The sequence below is a fragment of the Cherax quadricarinatus genome, chromosome 50 (assembly GCF_038502225.1).
Source record: "Cherax quadricarinatus isolate ZL_2023a chromosome 50, ASM3850222v1, whole genome shotgun sequence".
Lineage (NCBI taxonomy): Eukaryota > Metazoa > Arthropoda > Malacostraca > Decapoda > Parastacidae > Cherax > Cherax quadricarinatus.
The window spans coordinates 25,096,085-25,116,343 of record NC_091341.1 but is presented as its reverse complement, the minus strand read 5'-3'; the positions used below and the strand labels follow the sequence as shown (position 1 = coordinate 25,116,343).

General features: G+C 41.5%; 1 protein-coding gene across 3 annotated transcripts in view; it reads left to right on the top strand.

Moving 5' to 3' along the window:
* LOC128695259 (EF-hand calcium-binding domain-containing protein 4B-like) overlaps nucleotides 1–20,259 on the top strand; it is a 51,777-nt gene that overhangs the window by 13,497 nt on the left and 18,021 nt on the right. For 2 of the 3 annotated variants that reach the window (XM_070095578.1, XM_070095577.1), the window contains exons 2-11: nucleotides 3,454–3,612; nucleotides 4,027–4,138; nucleotides 5,590–5,818; nucleotides 7,583–7,757; nucleotides 8,494–8,604; nucleotides 9,463–9,591; nucleotides 10,172–10,294; nucleotides 14,570–14,685; nucleotides 15,963–16,181; nucleotides 16,588–16,645. In XM_070095578.1, coding sequence (XP_069951679.1) covers nucleotides 3,454–3,612; nucleotides 4,027–4,138; nucleotides 5,590–5,818; nucleotides 7,583–7,757; nucleotides 8,494–8,604; nucleotides 9,463–9,591; nucleotides 10,172–10,294; nucleotides 14,570–14,685; nucleotides 15,963–16,181; nucleotides 16,588–16,645 — 1,431 coding nt within the window. Of the gene's footprint in view, nucleotides 1–1,231; nucleotides 1,586–3,453; nucleotides 3,613–4,026; nucleotides 4,139–5,589; nucleotides 5,819–7,582; nucleotides 7,758–8,493; nucleotides 8,605–9,462; nucleotides 9,592–10,171; nucleotides 10,295–14,569; nucleotides 14,686–15,962; nucleotides 16,182–16,587; nucleotides 16,646–20,259 lie in introns of those variants that run through there. The other variant, XM_070095579.1, reaches the window with a different exon arrangement.

Genomic DNA, 20,259 nt, shown 5'->3' with positions numbered 1-20,259 from the left:
GATGACTAAGCTAAACTAGTATAAAGAGAATGTAGAATATAATTTTGGTTTCTCAAACAGATGTTTTAAAAAAAATCACCAGAAAAGAGCTAGCTGGTGCGGTTTAAGAAGGTAAAACAGTGCAGATAGGAACTAGCAGGTCCATTGCCCATCATATTGAAATGTGTCTCGTAAAACATGTGATAAATGGTTTTGAAAACCGACAAGCTGAAGATTTGGGAATCTTTATTAGCGAAACGTTTCGCCACACAGTGGCTTCATCAGTCCAATACAAAGAAGAGCGGTGGAAAAATAGTAGTAGTTTGAGGTAATCAGTTCCTCATCCCGGAATCGATGTGTTCAATCTGTCAGTCTTAAAGATTGATGGTCTGAATACACCGTAAAGATTCCAAAATGTTACACAAGTGTCTCAAGCAAAACATGTTGATAAATAAGACATGCAACACCTGAATATCTTAATTATGAAGGTGGTTCGCCAACCAGGGGATTTTTCATTTCGATAGTTTACTGATACGTGAAGCGTCTTTATAATAGGGATACCCAGGTGTTCCACGTGTCGTATCAACTTGTCGATATGTATACCAGTAATGTAATTACTATAACATATTAATGGAGAAACTAACAAACTCAGTAAACAAGACGTTGTTTACCGAGTACAGTTTTTATGGCTATGTCAGTGATATGAAATATGTGTGTGGACAGAGACGGGACCACACACAAGAACATAATATTTTAGTGCATGTACTAGGATGTTTTTTGTATTCAAACATCCAACCATTTAAAGACAGACTCTACAGGAAAAGGCAAATCACTTTATTGTTGATGATAGTCTGAAAACTTCAATGAAATTGCATCCATATTTTTCACCGGCTAGGTGACTGAACCCAATAATTGTAACCTAATAATGGCCAATGCTTTTTAGTGGTAATGATAAGATAATGATTGTGTTGCGATTTTATCTACACATTGTATCGTGTATATTAGCTTAGTGAAGAAACTGCAGTATGTAAAATGACTGTAGTAATTTTTATAGATGTAACTATGCCTAGCGGCGTTACCACTCACGGGGTAAGCTGCAGTTGCACAATAAACTATTCGTTCAGGAGGCACAAAGTAAAAAGAAAGTACGTATATACTTCCTCTACCATATTCCCTTCACCCCCCTCCACTTCACCTCGTAGCTACACGACCTTGCTTAGTCGGGTAATTAATGTTTACCTAACACCTGCAGCGGCTAAAACACCTGTGCTCATCTACGGCTTAATACAAACACTTGCGACTGCTCGCAAGCTCCTGGGCACACGCCTGGCCAGTCCACGTCCAGTGTTCAAATGTTCATGAGTTTCTGCGTTCATGTACATGTATATGCGCCCCGTCTTTGGTGGGCTCTCGCCATCTAAAGGAACACATTCAGTTGGAAGTTAACGGTACGGAAACGTCTTCAAGATCTTAAAGGACTTTTACAAGGCGTGCGGAAGGATAGAGATTCAGAGTGAAGAACACTGAAAGACTGATTCTGAAGATTTAGAAAAAAGTTCACGAACATTCGAAAGTGTTGCTGAACGTAGGAAAGTGTTGAACACAGGTAAGTGCTCGTATTGTTTGTATTACATTGTATTTCATTATTATTATGTAAGCGATAATAAATTGTTATATTTGGGTACTAACACTTAGGATGAGTGTACAGATTTATTTGTGATTTCATTTTTTGTTTGATACGTTTATTATGCTCCCCATGCCCATCCTGTGGGCCATGTGGTAGATGTATTTGCGTATAATTGTTCGTAGAATGTGGAGTATGTTATACAATATCAGGATATGTATGAGACATTTTTCTTTACCTTATTAGCCGTTTCCCATCAAGATAGGGTGACCCCAAAGAAGGAAATATGTTTACCATCATTCATTCAGTGGCTGTTTTGCTATCACAATTCATATGACCTTCCGAAACGCAACATCCCCATCCATCCTTTAGATATCAGGAGAGACGAGGTGTGGCCAGGAGTTTACGAAATATGTTGGAGAACTAGCTTTAAATATGTAGCATTGTATACAGGTAACGTAATGTGTGTTTAACCTATATAGACCTGTTAGCCAGCGTCACCGCTGTAACCCATCATGTAATGTCCAGTCAGTAACACCCCCGCACCCTAACTTCAGTGAACACAACATAATAATACAAGAAATCCTAGAATAAGTCAATATAACATACACATTTTCACACGTGGACCAAGAACCATTATGGAGGTCACAGTGAGGGATTACTAATGTAAACAAAACTTGCTCATCTATATTTCACCTCATTAACACATCAAAGAAGCAACCTGACTTCCAAAACTTGCCATTGGTTCCTGGTTTGCGGCTATTTTTGTAAGGCATGCGACATTTTTTTTATATATATTGTTGACATAGGTGCACGAGGGAGGAGGGCTACGGGGAGGAGGGCTACGGGAAGGAGGGCTACAGGGAGGAGGGCTACGGGGAGGAGGGCTACGGGGAGGAGGGCTACGGGGAGGAGGGAGAATGATGGGGAGAATGAGGGGAAACGGAGAATAGATGAAAGTAAGGAGGGAGAGTGAGGGGAGAAGAAAGAAAAATCAGTATATTCTGTGTATATACACAGAGATATACCCGTGGAAGCTGAATATTTAATTCATAAAGAATAAAAAAAAGCACAGTACTGTGAGTAGAACAATACACAGAGAACGAACATATAGGAGAATGTAACTTAGACGACGTTTCGGTTCGACTTGGACCATTAACTGTTGTCTAGATAATGGTCCAGTTTGGTCCGAAACGTCGTCATAAGTTTCATTCTCATATGTGCATTTCATACATAACCGTGCCTCTAGGCATTAAGTTAAAAATGCTATCAGATCTTTCAATTGAAAATGGGCCACAGCCTACACCAGCATTCTAAGCTACTTTATCACTCATCAGTAAAGGGTAAAGAGGGAGAAGAGTGACCGCTAAAGGTTAACAGCTGGTATAATGAGTTACTTGGTAACTATACTGTCAGTGGGAGGGACATACCAAGGCAAACTTTATTTTTTATTACTTTAACAGACCACACTGAAAACCTCCTCATGCCGGTGATGGGCTCTTGATCCAAGGAGCTAGGCTTATTCTCCCCTTCTTTGGAACGAATCTAAATTTCTCCATTATTATTATTATAATCAAGGGAGAAGCGCTAAACCCGGAGGATTATACAGCGCCTGGGGGGGGGGATGTGGAAGGCATTCAGGCTTAATTCGGGGAACTGGAGCACAGATCCAATTCCCTAAATCAAGAGCCCCTCACCAACATCAAGGAACCTTCCTTGAGGGGTAAATTTCTCCAACTCCCGGGGCTATGCAACCCCTTCCGGGCTTAGCGCCTACCCCTGATAAAAATAAAAAATAAAAACCACAATTAACTAAGGTGAGGGTAAGGATGTCTGGTATTATTTTACAGTCACACATATTAAGCCACAACATGACGGAACAAGATGTGGGCGTGAAGAGCAGTGTGGGAGTAGATGAGGTAGTGGACTCTTGGGAGGTGAGAGCAGAGGAGTTGTTTACACTGTGTGACCAAGAGTGTAAGGGTTTCATCACTAAGAGAGATCTACAGGTTAGTACTGTGCTCTATACCTGTCTACTATTCCTCTACTTGTCTGTCCGCTCTATTTGGCTATCTGCTTGCCGTAGTATCATTAAAACTAATTACGTTAATTCTAGCAAGATTTGACGAGGTTGCTTACTTTTAACACCCCATGTTAGATCCAAGGTGTTCGTGAAGTAGACTAATGGATACTATTATTTATTTCCTAGTTGACTGAGTACTACAATGATCTACTTTTTACACTGACTATAATTATGAAATTTATCGAGCCTCGCTACAGTTTCCATCTCGCACAGCGGGTGGATTTTCGTCAAATAGTACTATACTGTCTGCAGATTTAACAAATAGGAAAGGTCTTTTATATTTTACATAATATAATTAGGATTATTTAATTATTTAGGTATTTTTTTTCGTTTGCTTAAGCGTCTATGGGGAGAACTTCCGCTGGATCCGGACGAGTTGGAACGCGTGTTCGATTTCCTGGACCAGGACCACAACGGCTTCCTCTCTCTCCGAGAGTTTACCGATGGCTTCGGTAATGTTACTTTGAGTTTAGTTACGAAGACATAATATGCATTTATGTAACACATAGTTCGGCTTGCTCTGTTTTGTGATGATATTTGATAGGACCCCAATGACAGTAACTCATTATACTAGGTAATTTACACACGTTACTAGGTATGATAATTGATAGGACCCTAATGGCAATAAGTCATTATACTACGTAATTTACACACGATACTAGGTATGATAATTGTACTTGTGTGCACCTGTACCTGGATGCTGGGTGAAGGGATCTTGATCTATGGAATTGGAGCTACTTTTCCTTGAATCAGTCCAGATTACTTCCAGTTTAGCTATATGATCCATGTAAGTTTAGCGCTTCACTAGAATATACATTATTACTAATAATTAATACTGAGATATTTATCTGATTAGTTTCATGTCAGTTAATATGAGTAAGAAGCTGTAAGACTAGTTGATAGTCATGTTACTGTGTCTGGCTTGTGGTGGTTCTCTCTGGGATGACGTGAAGATCCTTTTTGTGTATGATTGACAATAATTACAACTCGCAGCTTCATGGCTAGAGACACTGTACTAAGTTATATCTGAAGTATATGTGCTCAGAAGTAAACACTTAACATCGGAAATAAATTTATTAGTAGGTAATGACTCATTCAGACATTTCAGTAAATAGTATTTGTCGTATACTCTATCACATTTGTTGTGCGATAAACCCCTCATCAGTTAACCTTTCAGGGAAGATGTTTTGATACTGGTGAAGGGAACTAACGATCAGGCTTAATTGCCTACCTGACTCAAGAAATCGTAATGACACGATTGCAAATAAACCATACCCCCGGCCGGGATTGAACCCGCGGTCATAGAAATATACGGTGTAGAAATATACCTAGTTGGATGAATCTTATTGTGGCTAGCTGGTCTAGTGGCTAACGCGACGGGCTGGAGTTTTGAGACTCTATGACCGCGGGTTCAATCCCGGCCGGGGGTATGGTTTATTTGCAATCGTGTCATTACGATTTCTTGAATCATGTTGACGGCAGTGAAGGGACTTGAGCTAGAGTTCGTCACGGCCACGCTAGCTGGAGATTCGTCTGTAAAAACTTGCATTTGTGGTCACAGAGGTGCCTGTGCTAACTTTCCTATGGTGTAGAAATATACCTAGTTGGATGAATCTTATTGTGGCTAGCTGGTCTAGTGGCTAACGCGACGGGCTGGAGTTTTGAGACTCTATGACCGCGGGTTCAATCCCGGCCGGGGGTATGGTTTAATTGCCTACCATTCCCCGGGCGCAGAATTTCCCTTACGGGTTTAACTTTCCGGTGAAAATAACAATAACTGAAGTTCCTTCTCCTTAGATCAACCCAGATTACCTCCTAGGCACTGTATGAACCTTACGGGTGTAGTGTTTCATATGATTATGATAATCTCGTGAGTTAAGTATTGAGAGGGCGGACTGTGCAGGTTCACACTTGGGTCTGGTGGTGGAGTTCTGTGCCGAGGTGACCTCCAGCAGCGGGTCAGTTGGTGAAGCCAAGGAGCGGCACCTGGACGCAAGCAGCAACAGCACCAACTACCTGGACGTAAACAGCAGCAGCAGCACCAGCCACCTGGACGTAAACAGCAGCAGCAGTAGCACCAGCCACCTGGACGCCATACTCAAGACTCTCTCCGCACACCCCCTCCACTCTGAGTGAGTCACGTTGTTGAATTAGACACATGTGCAACATCTGGGTATCTTTATTTGTGGACGTTTCGCCATACAGTGACTATCAGCACAATACAGGGGCACAAATGGAAGACTGTAGAAGAGGAAGTAATCAGTTCCTAAGCCTCGTAGAATTATATACACAAGAGGGTAGAGGATGAGGTAATCAGTCCCGCAGGCAGGCACTCAGCACCTGTATTGTATTTATAAGTCACTGAATAGTGAAACGTCTACAAATAGATACCCAGATGTTGCATACGTGTCTATTCCATCAACTTGTCAGTGTTTTATATAATTTATACACGAATTACATTGTCTTGCATGGATACTGGCAAGTTGTATCTTTCACGGACAGTGATACTTAGGTCTAGTATAATACATCTGGGCTTCTTGTATTTCGTAAACCTGTAAGCCTTAATTTAACTATTTTTTTTTTAAATCCTTTCATATCAGAGAGCTCTCTCGAGCTATACAATGCAAGGTGAGAATTCCCGACTAGTACTGCATATTTTAGTATTATCCTTACATACGTAGTATATTCGTTCAAAGGGAAGGACCGTGATCCGAGAAACAGGAACTACCCTCCCCTTCCTTGTGTCAAATCTGATTACCTCCCAATCGCCAAGCGTTGTATATCCCCTACGGATCAGACCTGATTATAAGCCCCTCATTCCGTAGGGGCAGTATGATCCTAATGGGTTTAGCGCTTCTTCGTTAAAATATTAAAACTAATATACAGCGTATATTATCGTATGCTTGCGAAGTTTTGTGACACTGCTGACGTGTTATTCTAGGGAGACTCGTGTTGTAGGCTGTATTGCGTTCAACTTTCTTCCCTGGGGACTTCTAAAACTGCTACCTTCCAGTGTGTTACTACTGTTTGTATGTTATTATTGAGTCTCTTTCACGTTCTCCCATCCTCATCACTTTGTACCCATTAAGGATAAGTTTAATTATCAATTTGTTTAATCCTCCTTGTAGGTGGTCCGCTCATACAACTCCGTGAACCCTTTAGTTTCTGCTCATCAGTTCTGCATCAACTCTCCTCAAGAGTGGTTTCTTGACGCCTGTGAGGAGCCCTTAATATAAGGAATTGAACTTATGTCCCTGTAGATCGAACCTGACTGTTTTCCATTCCCCTAAGGCCTAAGCGCTGTATGGTCCTAACGGGTTTATCGCTTCCTCTCATGAATGTAATAATAATAATTCATCATTTGCTAACATAGACATGTAGGAATGGATACGACGGGCTGGAGAAATATTATGGGTATAGGAACTGATTCTTGTGAAACTCCCCTTGTTACTTCTCCCCAGACACTCATTATGACTGACAGTATTTTCTATTTGCCATATACTCTTACTAACCCGTGGAGTGCCTTCCCTGATATTCCAACTTGTTTTCCCAATTTGTAAATTAGTCGCTTGTGAGGCATTAAAAGGTCTTTCTGGCAGTCCAGGAATGTGCAATCCACTCTCCCTTCTCTTCCTTGCTTTACTTCCTTCATCCTTTCATGGAAGCCTGAGCTCTTTGAAGTTCATCTCTACCCTGAACTTACACTGTAGGTTCATCCTAGCTTACCTCTAAAATCGAAAGTTGAGAAATATATGCATACATTTCTTTTCATAGAGTTTGGAATTCTGCATCTCGTGCCATGATAATGCACCTCTGTATGATACACAGGGGGTTAGCGTTTTTAATGTAATATTGATCAACGTAATATTGGTATTACTGGATGGTGGTTGATGCAGCCTGGCGGTGGAGTCTGTATGGGAAGCCGTGTTTGGCGGGTCAGAAGACATCATGGAGGAGAGTAAACTGGAGCAGCTGGTGGCTGCGTTGCTTCACCGACTGTGGCAGCTTAAGGCTGAACACGCACAGCTGGAGGCTGTCCTGGCTACTAAAACTGAACAGTACAATCAGCAGGTCAGTGACCTCTCATTATATCCAAATATGATTTATGAAAACATCCAACGGGAATGGGAAGATTGTTGGCAAAGCTTTTCATAATCGCTAGGGATCCATTATTATTATTATTATTATTATTATTATTATTATTATTATATTCCCTGGTGAGCAGTAAAGATTTGAGGATCATACAACGCCTGTGGAATGAAATTCAGTTAGATTTGAATCTCGAATAGGTATGTATATTGTGTTTGTGTGGCTCGTACGTTGGATTGCGTGCAGCCAGCAGTAACAGCCTGGTTGATCAGGTCCTGTTCCACCATGAGGCCTGGTCACAGACCGGGCCGCGGGGGCGTTGACCCCCGGAACTCTCTCCAGGTAAACTAAGGAGCTTTTAGCTATTTCAGATGACATTACCTGTAGTCATTCAAAATACCCAGAACTCACCACGTGGAAGTTGCTGCTCTTCGACCCCTCGAGGGAGGGTCCTTGACGCTGGTGAGGGGCTCTTGATCTAGGGAATTGGATCTGTGCTCCAGTTCCCTGAATTGAGCCTGAATACCTTCCATCTCCCACCCCCCACAGGCGCTGTATAATCCCTACGGATTTAGCGCTAACCCATGATTGTAATAATGCTGCCCTTTGAGCTCCGTCATTAGGCTAATTGAGGTAAAAACTGAAAAAGAAACACTTGAATCTTAGTAAATAATGTATACAGAGTGAAGTATAAGTGATGATGGTGTACATGGCCCAGGTGTCCCAGCTGTACGAGGAGCTGGAGACACACATGAGCGGGGAGCAGAAGACAGCAGCTGTGGAACACAGGAACATGGACTCGCAGGCTCTGGCTCAGCTGGAGCAGCAGGTAATGTTGTCACTACTATACTACACTCTTATTTAAACTGAACCCTGGTAGGTAAGACACATAGGCAACAGTTAGGCAACTTTATTCCGAAACGTTTCGCCTACACAGTTGGCTTCTTCAGTCGAATACAGAAAGTAGGCAGAAACAGTGAGATGTGAAGACGATGTAATTAGTCCATCACCCTTGAAGTTGTAGAATTTGAGGTTGTCAGTCCCTCAGCCTGGAGAAGTTCAGTTCCATAGTCAGGAACTATCAGATAGTTCCTGACTATGGAACTGAACTTCTCCAGGCTGAGGGACTGACAACCTCAAATTCTACAACTTCAAGGGTGATGGACTGATTACATCGTCTTCACATCTCACTGTTCCTGCCTACTTTCTGTATTCGACTGAAGAAGCCTACTGTGTAGGCGAAACGTTTCGGAATAAAGTTGCCTAACTGTTGCCTGTGTCTTACCTACCAACCTGTCGGTATTGTATACCATTTTGATGTTCAAACTGAACCCTACTGGTGACATTGCTAACACGAGGACATTTTTTTTTTTTTTTTTGGCCTGTTCACAGTTGTCTTTAAAAAAAAAGTATCATAAATTTTAACAATTTGCAGTTAGTCCTCATATTTCATGTTTCCAAGCTGGTCTTCCATGAGGAATTGCCGAAAACTTTTTAGGAAATGCATGTGAAACGTGAATCCGTGGAAGTGAAGCCTGTATATGTGTAAATGAATCCTGAATCCGTGTAAGTGAAACCTGAATCCGTGTAAGTAAAGCCTGAATCTGTTTCGTTCTGGTTCATTTCCGTGACTCATCTTTTGAGTTTACGGTATAAGATGGTACACAGGTTATGATCTTAACCTCAGGTGAAAGAGAGTGAGATGGTCCTGCGATCCATGGAGGAGCAGCAGCAGTCACTGCAGCAACAACTGGCCCACATAACCGCTACTGAAACAGCAACACGGCAAGACAACACCTACCTCTCTAAGCATGTGGTCAGTCCTCACATACCTTTCTTGGTCCAGTCGATATAAAAATATGAGGGTGTATTACACAGGTGTGTATATCTGTATATACAGACGTGTCTGTATCTATACACAGGTGTGTGTATATATATACACAGGTGTGTATATACACAGGTGTATATCTGTGTATGTATACAGGTGTATATCTATATACACAGAAGTGTGTATATACACTGAGAAATTTACCTGTTTTTTGGAATTAAATTATGCTTCGTGTTTTTTGCTACCTTATTCTGTATTATAGTTACATAGTGGGAGCAAAAGAGGCTATGTTTCCATGTCATATTCCATCAAATAGGATGGGTTACATAGTGTTGAAATCTGTCAGCTTGAGCTGAGACTTCAGAAAGGCAGTGAGAATCCCGTCAAGTGTTAGAATTGCAGTTTTAACAACTCATCTGCACTCGATAAGCCATAACTAACATTTTTTATGAATCTGGGACTGGCTGCAACTAAGTTTCGAACTGCTATGTTAGTGTGGCTCAAGTGACAACAGCATTAGGGTTGTGTGACTGGATTATGTTTGAGAGGTTCACTGATGTATCCACAGGAGCGTCTAGAAGAGGATTTAGCCAGGAAAGACGCAGAGTTGCTCCAGTTGACCACAGCTCTGGAGTCACTCAAGAAAAACACCAAGAATGAGAAGATACGACGGGCTCGACAAGCTTTTAATGTAAGGTTTAGTTTATTTTTTTTATTATCACACTGGCCGATTCCCACCAAGGCAGGGTGGCCCGAAAAAGAAAAACTTTCACCATCATTCAATCCATCACTGTCTTGCCAGAAGGGTGCTTTACAGTGCAGACACTGTACTTCCCATCTCCAGGACTCAAGTCCGGCCTGCCGGTTTCCCTGAACCCCTTCATAAATGTTACTTTGCTCACACTCCAACAGCACATCAAGTATTAAAAGCCATTTGTCTCCATTCACTCCTATCAAACACGCTCACGCATGCCTGCTGGAAGTCCATGCCCCTCGCACACAAAACCTTTACCCCCTCCCTCCAACCTTTCCTAGGCCGACCCTACCCCGCCTTCCTTCCACTACAGACTGATACACTCTTGAAGTCATTCTGTTTCGCTCCATTCTCTCTACATGTCCGAACCACCTCAACAACCCTTCCTCAGCCCTCTGGACAACAGTTTTGGTAACCCCGCAGCTCCTCCTAACTTCCAAACTACGAATTCTCTGCATTATATTCACACCACACATTGCCCTCAGACATGACATCTCCACTGCCTCCAGCCTTCTCCTAGCTGCAACAATCATCACCCATGCATCACACCCATATAAGAGCGTTGGTAAAACTATACTCTCATACATTCCCCTCTTTGCCTCCAAGGACAAAGTTCTTTGTCTCCACAGACTCCTAAGTGCACCACTCACTCTTTTTCCCTCATCAATTCTATGATTCACCTCATCTTTCATAGACCCATCCGCTGACACGTCCACTCCCAAATATCTGAATACATTCACCTCCTCCATACTCTCTCCCTCCAATCTTTCATCACCTCATCTTTTTGTTATCCTCATAACCTAACTCTTTCCTGTATTCACTTTTAATTTTCTTCTTTTGCACACCCTACCAAATTCATCCACCAACCTCTGCAACTTATCTTCAGAATCTCCCAAGAGCACAGTGTCATCAGCAAAGAGCAACTATGACAACTCCCACTTTATGTGTGATTCTTTATCTTTTAACTCCACGCCTCTTGTCAAGACCCTCACATTTACTTCTCTTACAACCCCATCTATAAATATATTAAACAACCACGGTGACATCACACATCCTTATCTAAGGCCTAATTTTACTGGGAAATAATCTCCCTCTTTCGTACATACTCTAACTTGAGCCTCACTATCCTCGTAAAAACTCTTCACTGCTTTCAGTAACCTACCTCCTACACCATACATCTGCCACATTGCCCCCCTATCCACCCTGCCATACGCCTTTTCCATATCCATAAAGGCCACAAAAACATGTTTAGCCTTATCTAAATACTGTTCAATTATATGTTTCACTGTAAACACCTGGTCCACACATCCCCTACGTTTCCGAAAGCCTCCTTGTTCATCTGCTATCCTACTATCCATCCTACTCTTAATTCTTTCAATAATAACTCTACCATACACTTTACCAGGTATACTCAACAGACTTATCCCCCTATAATTTTTGCACTCTCTTTTGTCCCCTTTGCCTTTATACAAAGGAACTAGGCATGCTCTCTGTCAATCCCTAGGTACCTTACCCTCTTCCATACATTTATTAAATAATTGCACCAACCACTCCAAAACTATATCCCCACCTGCTTTTAACATTTCTATCTTTATCCCATTAATCCCGGCTGCCTTACCCCCTTTCATTTTACCTACTGCCTCACGAACTTCCCGCACACTCACAAATGGCTCTTCCTCACTCCTACAAGATGTTATTCCTCCTTGCCCTATACACGAAATCACAGCTTCCCTATCTTCATCAACATTTAACAATTCCTCAAAATATTCCTTCCATCTTGCCAATACCTCTAACTCTCCATTTAATAACTCTCCTCTCCTATTTTTAACTGACAAATCCATTTGTTCTCTAGGCTTCCTTAACTTGTTAATCTCACTCCAAAACTTTTTCTTATTTTCAACAAAATTTGTTGATAACATCTCACCCACTCTCTCATTTGCTCTCTTTTTACATTACTTCACCACTCTCTTAACCTCTCTTTTTCTCCATATACTCTTCGCTCCTTGCTTCACTTCTACTTTGTAAAAACTTCTCATATGCTAACTTTTTCTCCCTTACTACTCTCTTTACATCATCATTCCACCAATCGCTCCTCTTCCCTCCTGCACCCACAAACTTCTGCTGAACACTCGAACACTACATTTTTAAACCTACCCCATACCTCTTCGACCCTAATGCCTATGCTCTCATTAGCCCATCTATCCTCCAATAGCTGTTTATATCTTACCCTAACTGCCTCCTCTTTTAGTTTATAAACCTTCACCTCTCTCTTCCCTGATGCTTCTATTCTCCTTGTATCCCATCTACCTTTCACTCTCAGTGTAGCTACAACTAAAAAGTGATCTGATATATCTGTGGCCCCTCTATAAACATGTACATCGTGAAGTCTACTCAACAGTCTTTTATCTACCAATACATAATCTAACAAACTACTGTCATTTCGCCTTACATCATATCTTGTATACTTATTTATCTTCTTTCTCTTAAAATATGTATTACCTATAACTAAACCCCTTTCTATACAAAATTCAATCAAAGGGCTCCCATTATCATTTACACCTGGCATCCCAAATTTACCTACCACACCCTCTCTAAAAGTTTCTCCTACTTTAGCATTCAGGTCCCCTACCACAATTACTCTCTCACTTGGTTCAAAGGTTCCTGTACATTCACTTAACATCTCCCAAAATCTCTCTCTCTCTCCTCTACATTCCTCTCTTCTCCAGGCACATACACGCTTATTATGACCCACTTTTCGCATCCAACCTTTACTTTAATCCATATAATTCTTGAATTTACACATTCATATTCTCTTTTCTCCTTCCATAACTGATCCTTCAACATTACTGCTACCCCTTCCTTAGCTCTAACTCTCTCAGATACTCCAGATTTAATCCCATTTATTTCCCCCACCGAAACTCCCCTACCCCCTTCAGCTTTGTTTCGCTTAGGGCCAGGACATCCAACTTCTTTTCATTCATAACATCAGCAATCATCTGTTTCTTGTCATCCGCACTACATCCACGCACATTCAAGCATCCCAGTTTTATAAAGTTTTTCTTCTCTTTTTTTAGTTTAGTTTAATACGTTTATTATGCACCCCATACCCATCCTGTGGGCGGTAGTCAAAAGATTACAGAGGTACATAATTGGTCCAGGGACTGGACTCCAAAGTTTTGATAGCTGAGCAAGTTAGAGGTAATGAACTCACAGTTTACATAGGTAATGAACTCACAATTTACAAAGGTAATGAACTCCAGGTAGGTCTGGTCACAATCATGACAACTGGAATTTATTTTCCCCCATTATGGATTACTTTCAGAGGAGTCATCGAGATAGGACATGTTCTGGATTCACTTTATCAATTGTAGAAGCCAAGCTCTATAAATATTTTACACAGTTTGGCTTCTGGTGGAGGCCAGATTTCCTTCCAAGAATACTTCGATCTAATTAAAACTTCTGTAGTAACAAATTTTGTCTAGTTTACAATTTCGAAAAAAGTTCTGAATTAATTCTTTTTCGGTTTGAATTATATAAGTTTTCAAACGTTGCAAGGTATATAGTTGTTAAATTAGACACATGTGCAACTCTTAGGTATCTTTATTGAGGAAACGTTTCGCCACACAGTGGCTTCATCAGTCCATACAAAGGATAAACTTGAAGAACAGGAGGAGAATGAGGTAATTTAACAAATTGTCGGTTCTCCGACCCATTCATCTACAGTCCTGTCAGACACTGCAACTTCTTGGGATCTTAATACTTGGGAATTCATCGCTTGCTTAACCCTTGGGCACGACCTACTTCCACATTGGACAAATGTGACACCACCTACGACTGCTGCACCTCTCCTGCCATACGGTTTTATAAGCTGCTTCTCTGCTCATATGCTGTATTCTATTCAAGATTGATGGACTGACCACATCGACTCAAGGTTAAGGGACTGATTACCTCATTCTCCTCCTGTTCTTCAAGATTATCCTTTGTATGGACTGGTGAAGCCACTGTGTGGCGAAACGTTTCCTCAATAAAGATACCCAAGAGTTGCACATGTGTCTAATATAACAATATGTCGGTTCTCTGAACCATTCATCTACAAAGGTATATAGTTCATTACTACATGTTTCAATAGTTTATGAAATTAATGCTGTTGAAATTCACGATCCCTTTAAAACTGAGGTGTTCGCATTTTCATTGTTTACTGTGTGATTGGAGGTGAGTGAGGGTATAGCCCGCGAAAGGGAGTGTCTGGTGACCCAGCTTGACCTGCTGCGAACTATCAACACTCAACTGAGGGACGAGCATGATCAAGACACTCTCTCACGATACAGGTCAGTAGTTTGTTCCCCTCACCTTAATATGCTTCGTCCATTACTTGTTATATATAACCTCGGTAGGCGTATATCTGTTATTAAGGATGCACACAGGGCAATTTACAAAATTCAACGTGTAAATTATCTGCAGAAATACGCCTGTCCTTAATTGTCGTTAATCTTGTAGCCAGTTACTACCTCATCACTTATTATTGTTGGTGGTGATAGTAGTAGTAGTAACATTAATAGTACTACTAATATTAAGATTAGTAGATAACGTTTCTTTCTTAATGATATAGTTGCCCCTAATGGACGGTTTCTTGATGCTAGTGAGTGGCTCTTGTTCCAAGGAAGTGGATCTGATCTCCATTGGATCGAATCTGAATGTCTCCCGTTTTCCCAGGCGCTAGATGACCTTATGGGATCCAAGATTCAAAAATTTGAGATGGATTGTGTAGTGGAGAGAGACCTTCATGGCGTGGGCCAGTAAATTATCTTCAGTGATTTTTTTTCTTTTGTGTGCACCTAACATGTTAGCATATATAAAAGTTCCTTCTCGACTAGATTTGCAGTGGCCTCAGGAGGGTCTCGGGTAGACTGAAGTTATTTGCTTTATTTCTGTCCTGCTGTATGTGGGTTACTTAAATGTATTGCCCATACGGTCAGTGTATGGTTATAAAATAAATAAATGAAGCAAATATAAAAAAAAATATATAATTCGATGGCCGTCTCCCGCCAAGGCAAGGTGACCCAAAGAAGAAAACACGTTCACCATCTTTCCAGAAGTGTGTTTACATCACAGTCAGATTACTTTCCGATTGCAACATCCCCACCCCTCCTTCAAAGTGTAGGCACTGCCCTTTCCACTTACAGGATTCTTGAGTCCAATTAACTGGATTCCCTGAATCCCTTAAGGTACCCTCCTCTCACTCGATCAAATTAAATAAAAACCCCTTCACTCCATTCACTTCTATTCATTACGTTTATAAGCATGCTGAATGCTCAAGCCACTGGAACCCAAAGCCTCCTTTCCCCCGTCCCCTATCCATCCATCCATTCCAGAGACGACCCCTCCTCCCCCTACCTTCTGCCCCAGATTTATACACTTCGCCAATTTATGATACTCTGTCCATCCTCTCTATATTCTGGTATTAATTCTGTGGCGTAAGATTATTCAATAAAGGTTTGTTTCATCGGATAAACTGATGATGATGATTGGGGAAAACTACCTCAGATGGTTATAATGACATTAAATCCAATTTAGTGTTTTGTGTGTTTATCTCGTGGGTTGTCAGGTGTCAGGATGAAGCCTCTGGACCCTCCAGCCCCACCACCAGTCCAGGCTCGGCCATCAGCACTTCCAGTTATCTAACTGTTATACCCACGCCACTGATGGACCTTGCTCAAACTACCACCACCTGCACACTACCTCTCCGCCCTCCTAACACCTCAGAAGTGGCAGTACAGGCTACTGGTCACCATCCTCAACACTCCCACCGCATCAATGATACCCGGTGAGAAGTTGGTCTCAATACAACTATTTTGGCAGGATATACAGTATACGCCGAGAGGCGTATATACTTAGTATACACTAAGAGTTTATTTAAATCATGAGTTTAGTGATTAAAAGTGTTCTTGACTGGTGAACAATTAACATGCAGCCTTAATGACACGTGTGTAGTAGATAGGCTTTAAACTCCATCAACCAACCAACCATTTTTCAGTGGGAATATTTATTACTTAAGATAACCTTAAATATCTTTCCCTTCATGTAACGGAAGTGGTGTCTTGATGCTTGTGATGGTCTCTTCCTCAAAGTAATTGAAGCTGTTCACTGAATCAAATTTGTGATGACTTTTATGGGTTAGGCAGTGTCCTATGTAATAAGTGAACCCACATCATGAATATCTTTCCTGGCAGTTGGACTCCTGGTGATGGACGAGGTGGTGAGTGTGAGCATGATGAAGAGTACTTCAAGGTCGGTACTTTTGTTCTTGTACTGTTATTATTATTACTCTATAGTTAATTATTATATTGTTATTAATTTATGTAGAGGCGCTCCGACAGGGCTATACAGCGTTTAGGTAATGGAAGGTAGGTTTGAGTATAAGAGGGTAGCTCCAGTACCTCGGACGGAGAGCTCTTTGCGCCGTTAACAGGGAAATTGCAACGTTGTTACCCTAGTGACAGGGACGCAGTTATGGCGACAGGAACGTTGTTGCCATGGAGATGAGCACGTTGTCATGGTGACAGGGACGCTGTTGTCATACAGTTTATAAAACTTTTGTTAAATTATCGTGGTGACAGTGAAAGGTACGCGCCCGTCTTGATCCATGGTTGCCTCTGGCTTATGTGGAATTTAAATATATATATATATTTATTTTTTTATTTTTATTATCACACTGGCCGATTCCCACCAAGGCAGGGTGGCCCGAAAAAGAAAAACTTTCACCATCATTCACTCCATCACTGTCTTGCCAGAAGGGTGCTTTACACTACAGTTTTTAAACTGCAACATTAACACCCCTCCTTCAGAGTGCAGGCACTGTACTTCCGATCTCCAGGACTCAAGTCCGGCCTGCCGGTTTCCCTGAATCCCTTCATAAATGTTACTTTGCTCACACTCCAACAGCACGTCAAGTATTAAAAACCATTTGTCTCCATTCACTCCTATCAAACACGCTCACGCATGCCTGCTGGAAGTCCAAGCCCCTCGCACACAAAACCTACTTTACCCCCTCTCTCCAACCTTTCCTAGGCCGACCCCTACCCCGCCTTCCTTCCACTACAGACTGATACACTCTTGAAGTCATTCTGTTTCGCTCCATTCTCTCTACATGTCCGAACCACCTCAACAACCCTTCCTCACCCCTCTGGACAACAGTTTTGGTAATCCCGCACCTCCTGCTAACTTCCAAACTACGAATTCTCTGCATTATATTCACACCACACATTGCCCTCAGACATGACATCTCCACTGCCTCCAGCCTTCTCCTCGCTGCAACATTCATCACCCATGCTTCACACCCATATAAGAGCGTTGGTAAAACTATACTCTCATACATTCCCCTCTTTGCCTCCAAGGACAAAGTTCTTTGTCTCCACAGACTCCTAAGTGCACCACTCACTCTTTTCCCCTCATCAATTCTATGATTCACCTCATCTTTCATAGACCCATCCGCTGACATGTCCACTCCCAAATATCTGAATACATTCACCTCCTCCATACTCTCTCCCTCCAATCTGATATTCAATCTTTCATCACCTAATCTTTTTGTTATCCTCATAACTTTACTCTTTCCTGTATTCACCTTTAATTTTCTTCTTTTGCACACCCTACCAAATTCATCCACCAATCTCTGCAACTTCTCTTCAGAATCTCCCAAGAGCATATATATATATATATATATATATATATATATATATATATATATATATATATATATATATATATTATTTTTATTTTATTATCACACCGGCCGATTCCCACCAAGGCAGGGTGGCCCGAAAAAGAAAAACTTTCACCATCATTCACTCCATCACTGTCTTGCCAGAAGGGTGCTTTACACTACAGTTTTTAAACTGCAACATTAACACCCCTCCTTCAGAGTGCAGGCACTGTACTTCCCATCTCCAGGACTCAAGTCCGGCCTGCCGGTTTCCCTGAATCCCTTCATAAATGTTACTTTGCTCACACTCCAACAGCACGTCAAGTATTAAAAACCATTTGTCTCCATTCACTCCTATCAAACACGCTCACGCATGCCTGCTGGAAGTCCAAGCCCCTCGCACACAAAACCTCCTTTACCCCCTCCCTCCAACCCTTCCTAGGCCGACCCCTACCCCGCCTTCCTTCCACTACAGACTGATACACTCTTGAAGTCATTCTGTTTCGCTCCATTCTCTCTACATGTCCGAACCACCTCAACAACCCTTCCTCAGCCCTCTGGACAACAGTTTTGGTAATCCCGCACCTCCTCCTAACTTCCAAACTACGAATTCTCTGCATTATATTCACACCACACATTGCCCTCAGACATGACATCTCCACTGCCTCCAGCCTTCTCCTCGCTGCAACATTCATCACCCACGCTTCACACCCATATAAGAGCGTTGGTAAAACTATACTCTCATACATTCCCCTCTTTGCCTCCAAGGACAAAGTTCTTTGTCTCCACAGACTCCTAAGTGCACCACTCACTCTTTTTCCCTCATCAATTCTATGATTCACCTCATCTTTCATAGACCCATCCGCTGACACGTCCACTCCCAAATATCTGAATACGTTCACCTCCTCCATACTCTCTCCCTCCAATCTGATATTCAATCTTTCATCACCTAATCTTTTTGTTATCCTCATAACCTTACTCTTTCCTGTATTCACCTTTAATTTTCTTCTTTTGCACACCCTACCAAATTCATCCACCAATCTCTGCAACTTCTCTTCAGAATCTCCCAAGAGCACAGTGTCATCAGCAAAGAGCAGCTGTGACAACTCCCACTTTGTGTGTGATTCTTTATCTTTTAACTCCACGCCTCTTGCCAAGACCCTCGCATTTACTTCTCTTACAACCCCATCTATAAATATATTAAACAACCACGGTGACATCACACATCCTTGTCTAAGGCCTACTTTTACTGGGAAAAAATTTCCCTCTTTCCTACATACTCTAACTTGAGCCTCACTATCCTCGTAAAAACTCTTCACTGCTTTCAGTAACCTACCTCCTACACCATACACTTGCAACATCTGCCACATTGCCCCCCTATCCACCCTGTCATACGCCTTTTCCAAATCCATAAATGCCACAAAGACCTCTTTAGCCTTATCTAAATACTGTTCACTTATATGTTTCACTGTAAACACCTGGTCCACACACCCCCTACCTTTCCTAAAGCCTCCTTGTTCATCTGCTATCCTATTCTCCGTCTTACTCTTAATTCTTTCAATTATAACTCTACCATACACTTTACCAGGTACACTCAACAGACTTATTGCATATATATATATATATATGCAATAAGATCACAGTAAACAGGTGATTTCAGAATATGCAAAACAACCACTCTGAAAGAATAGAGAAATTCCAAGCGCTTTCGTGACTACTCACATTATCAAGGAACTATGAAAGTAAAGCATCCAAGGAAGCTATATAAGGGGTCTGGCCAACACCTCACTATCAGATCCCACAACGGTTAAACGCCTGACGCGCGCCGACCTAACTGGATAGGTCCTTTGCACAACTCACCCACAAACTATTCTACCCAAGAAAATTTAAAAATTATTATTTGTCCAGTGTATTATTAAATTCTTCCCAAATTCTCTTAATTATAAATGAATCTAATTTATATAAACCAAAGGAAATATTCATATTATTGTCAAAACTGCTTTTTATGAAACAAGATTCAATTATATTCCTGTCGACCATGGACTTGCTTGATACTACTTTCTCAACTTTTTGAAAATCAATTGGATGGTTAAAATCTCTTACATGAATAAATAGAGCATTGGAATCTTGTCCAGTTCTAATGCTATATTTATGTTGTTTTAATCTTAGTTCGAGATTTTTACCAGTTTGACCGTAATAAACT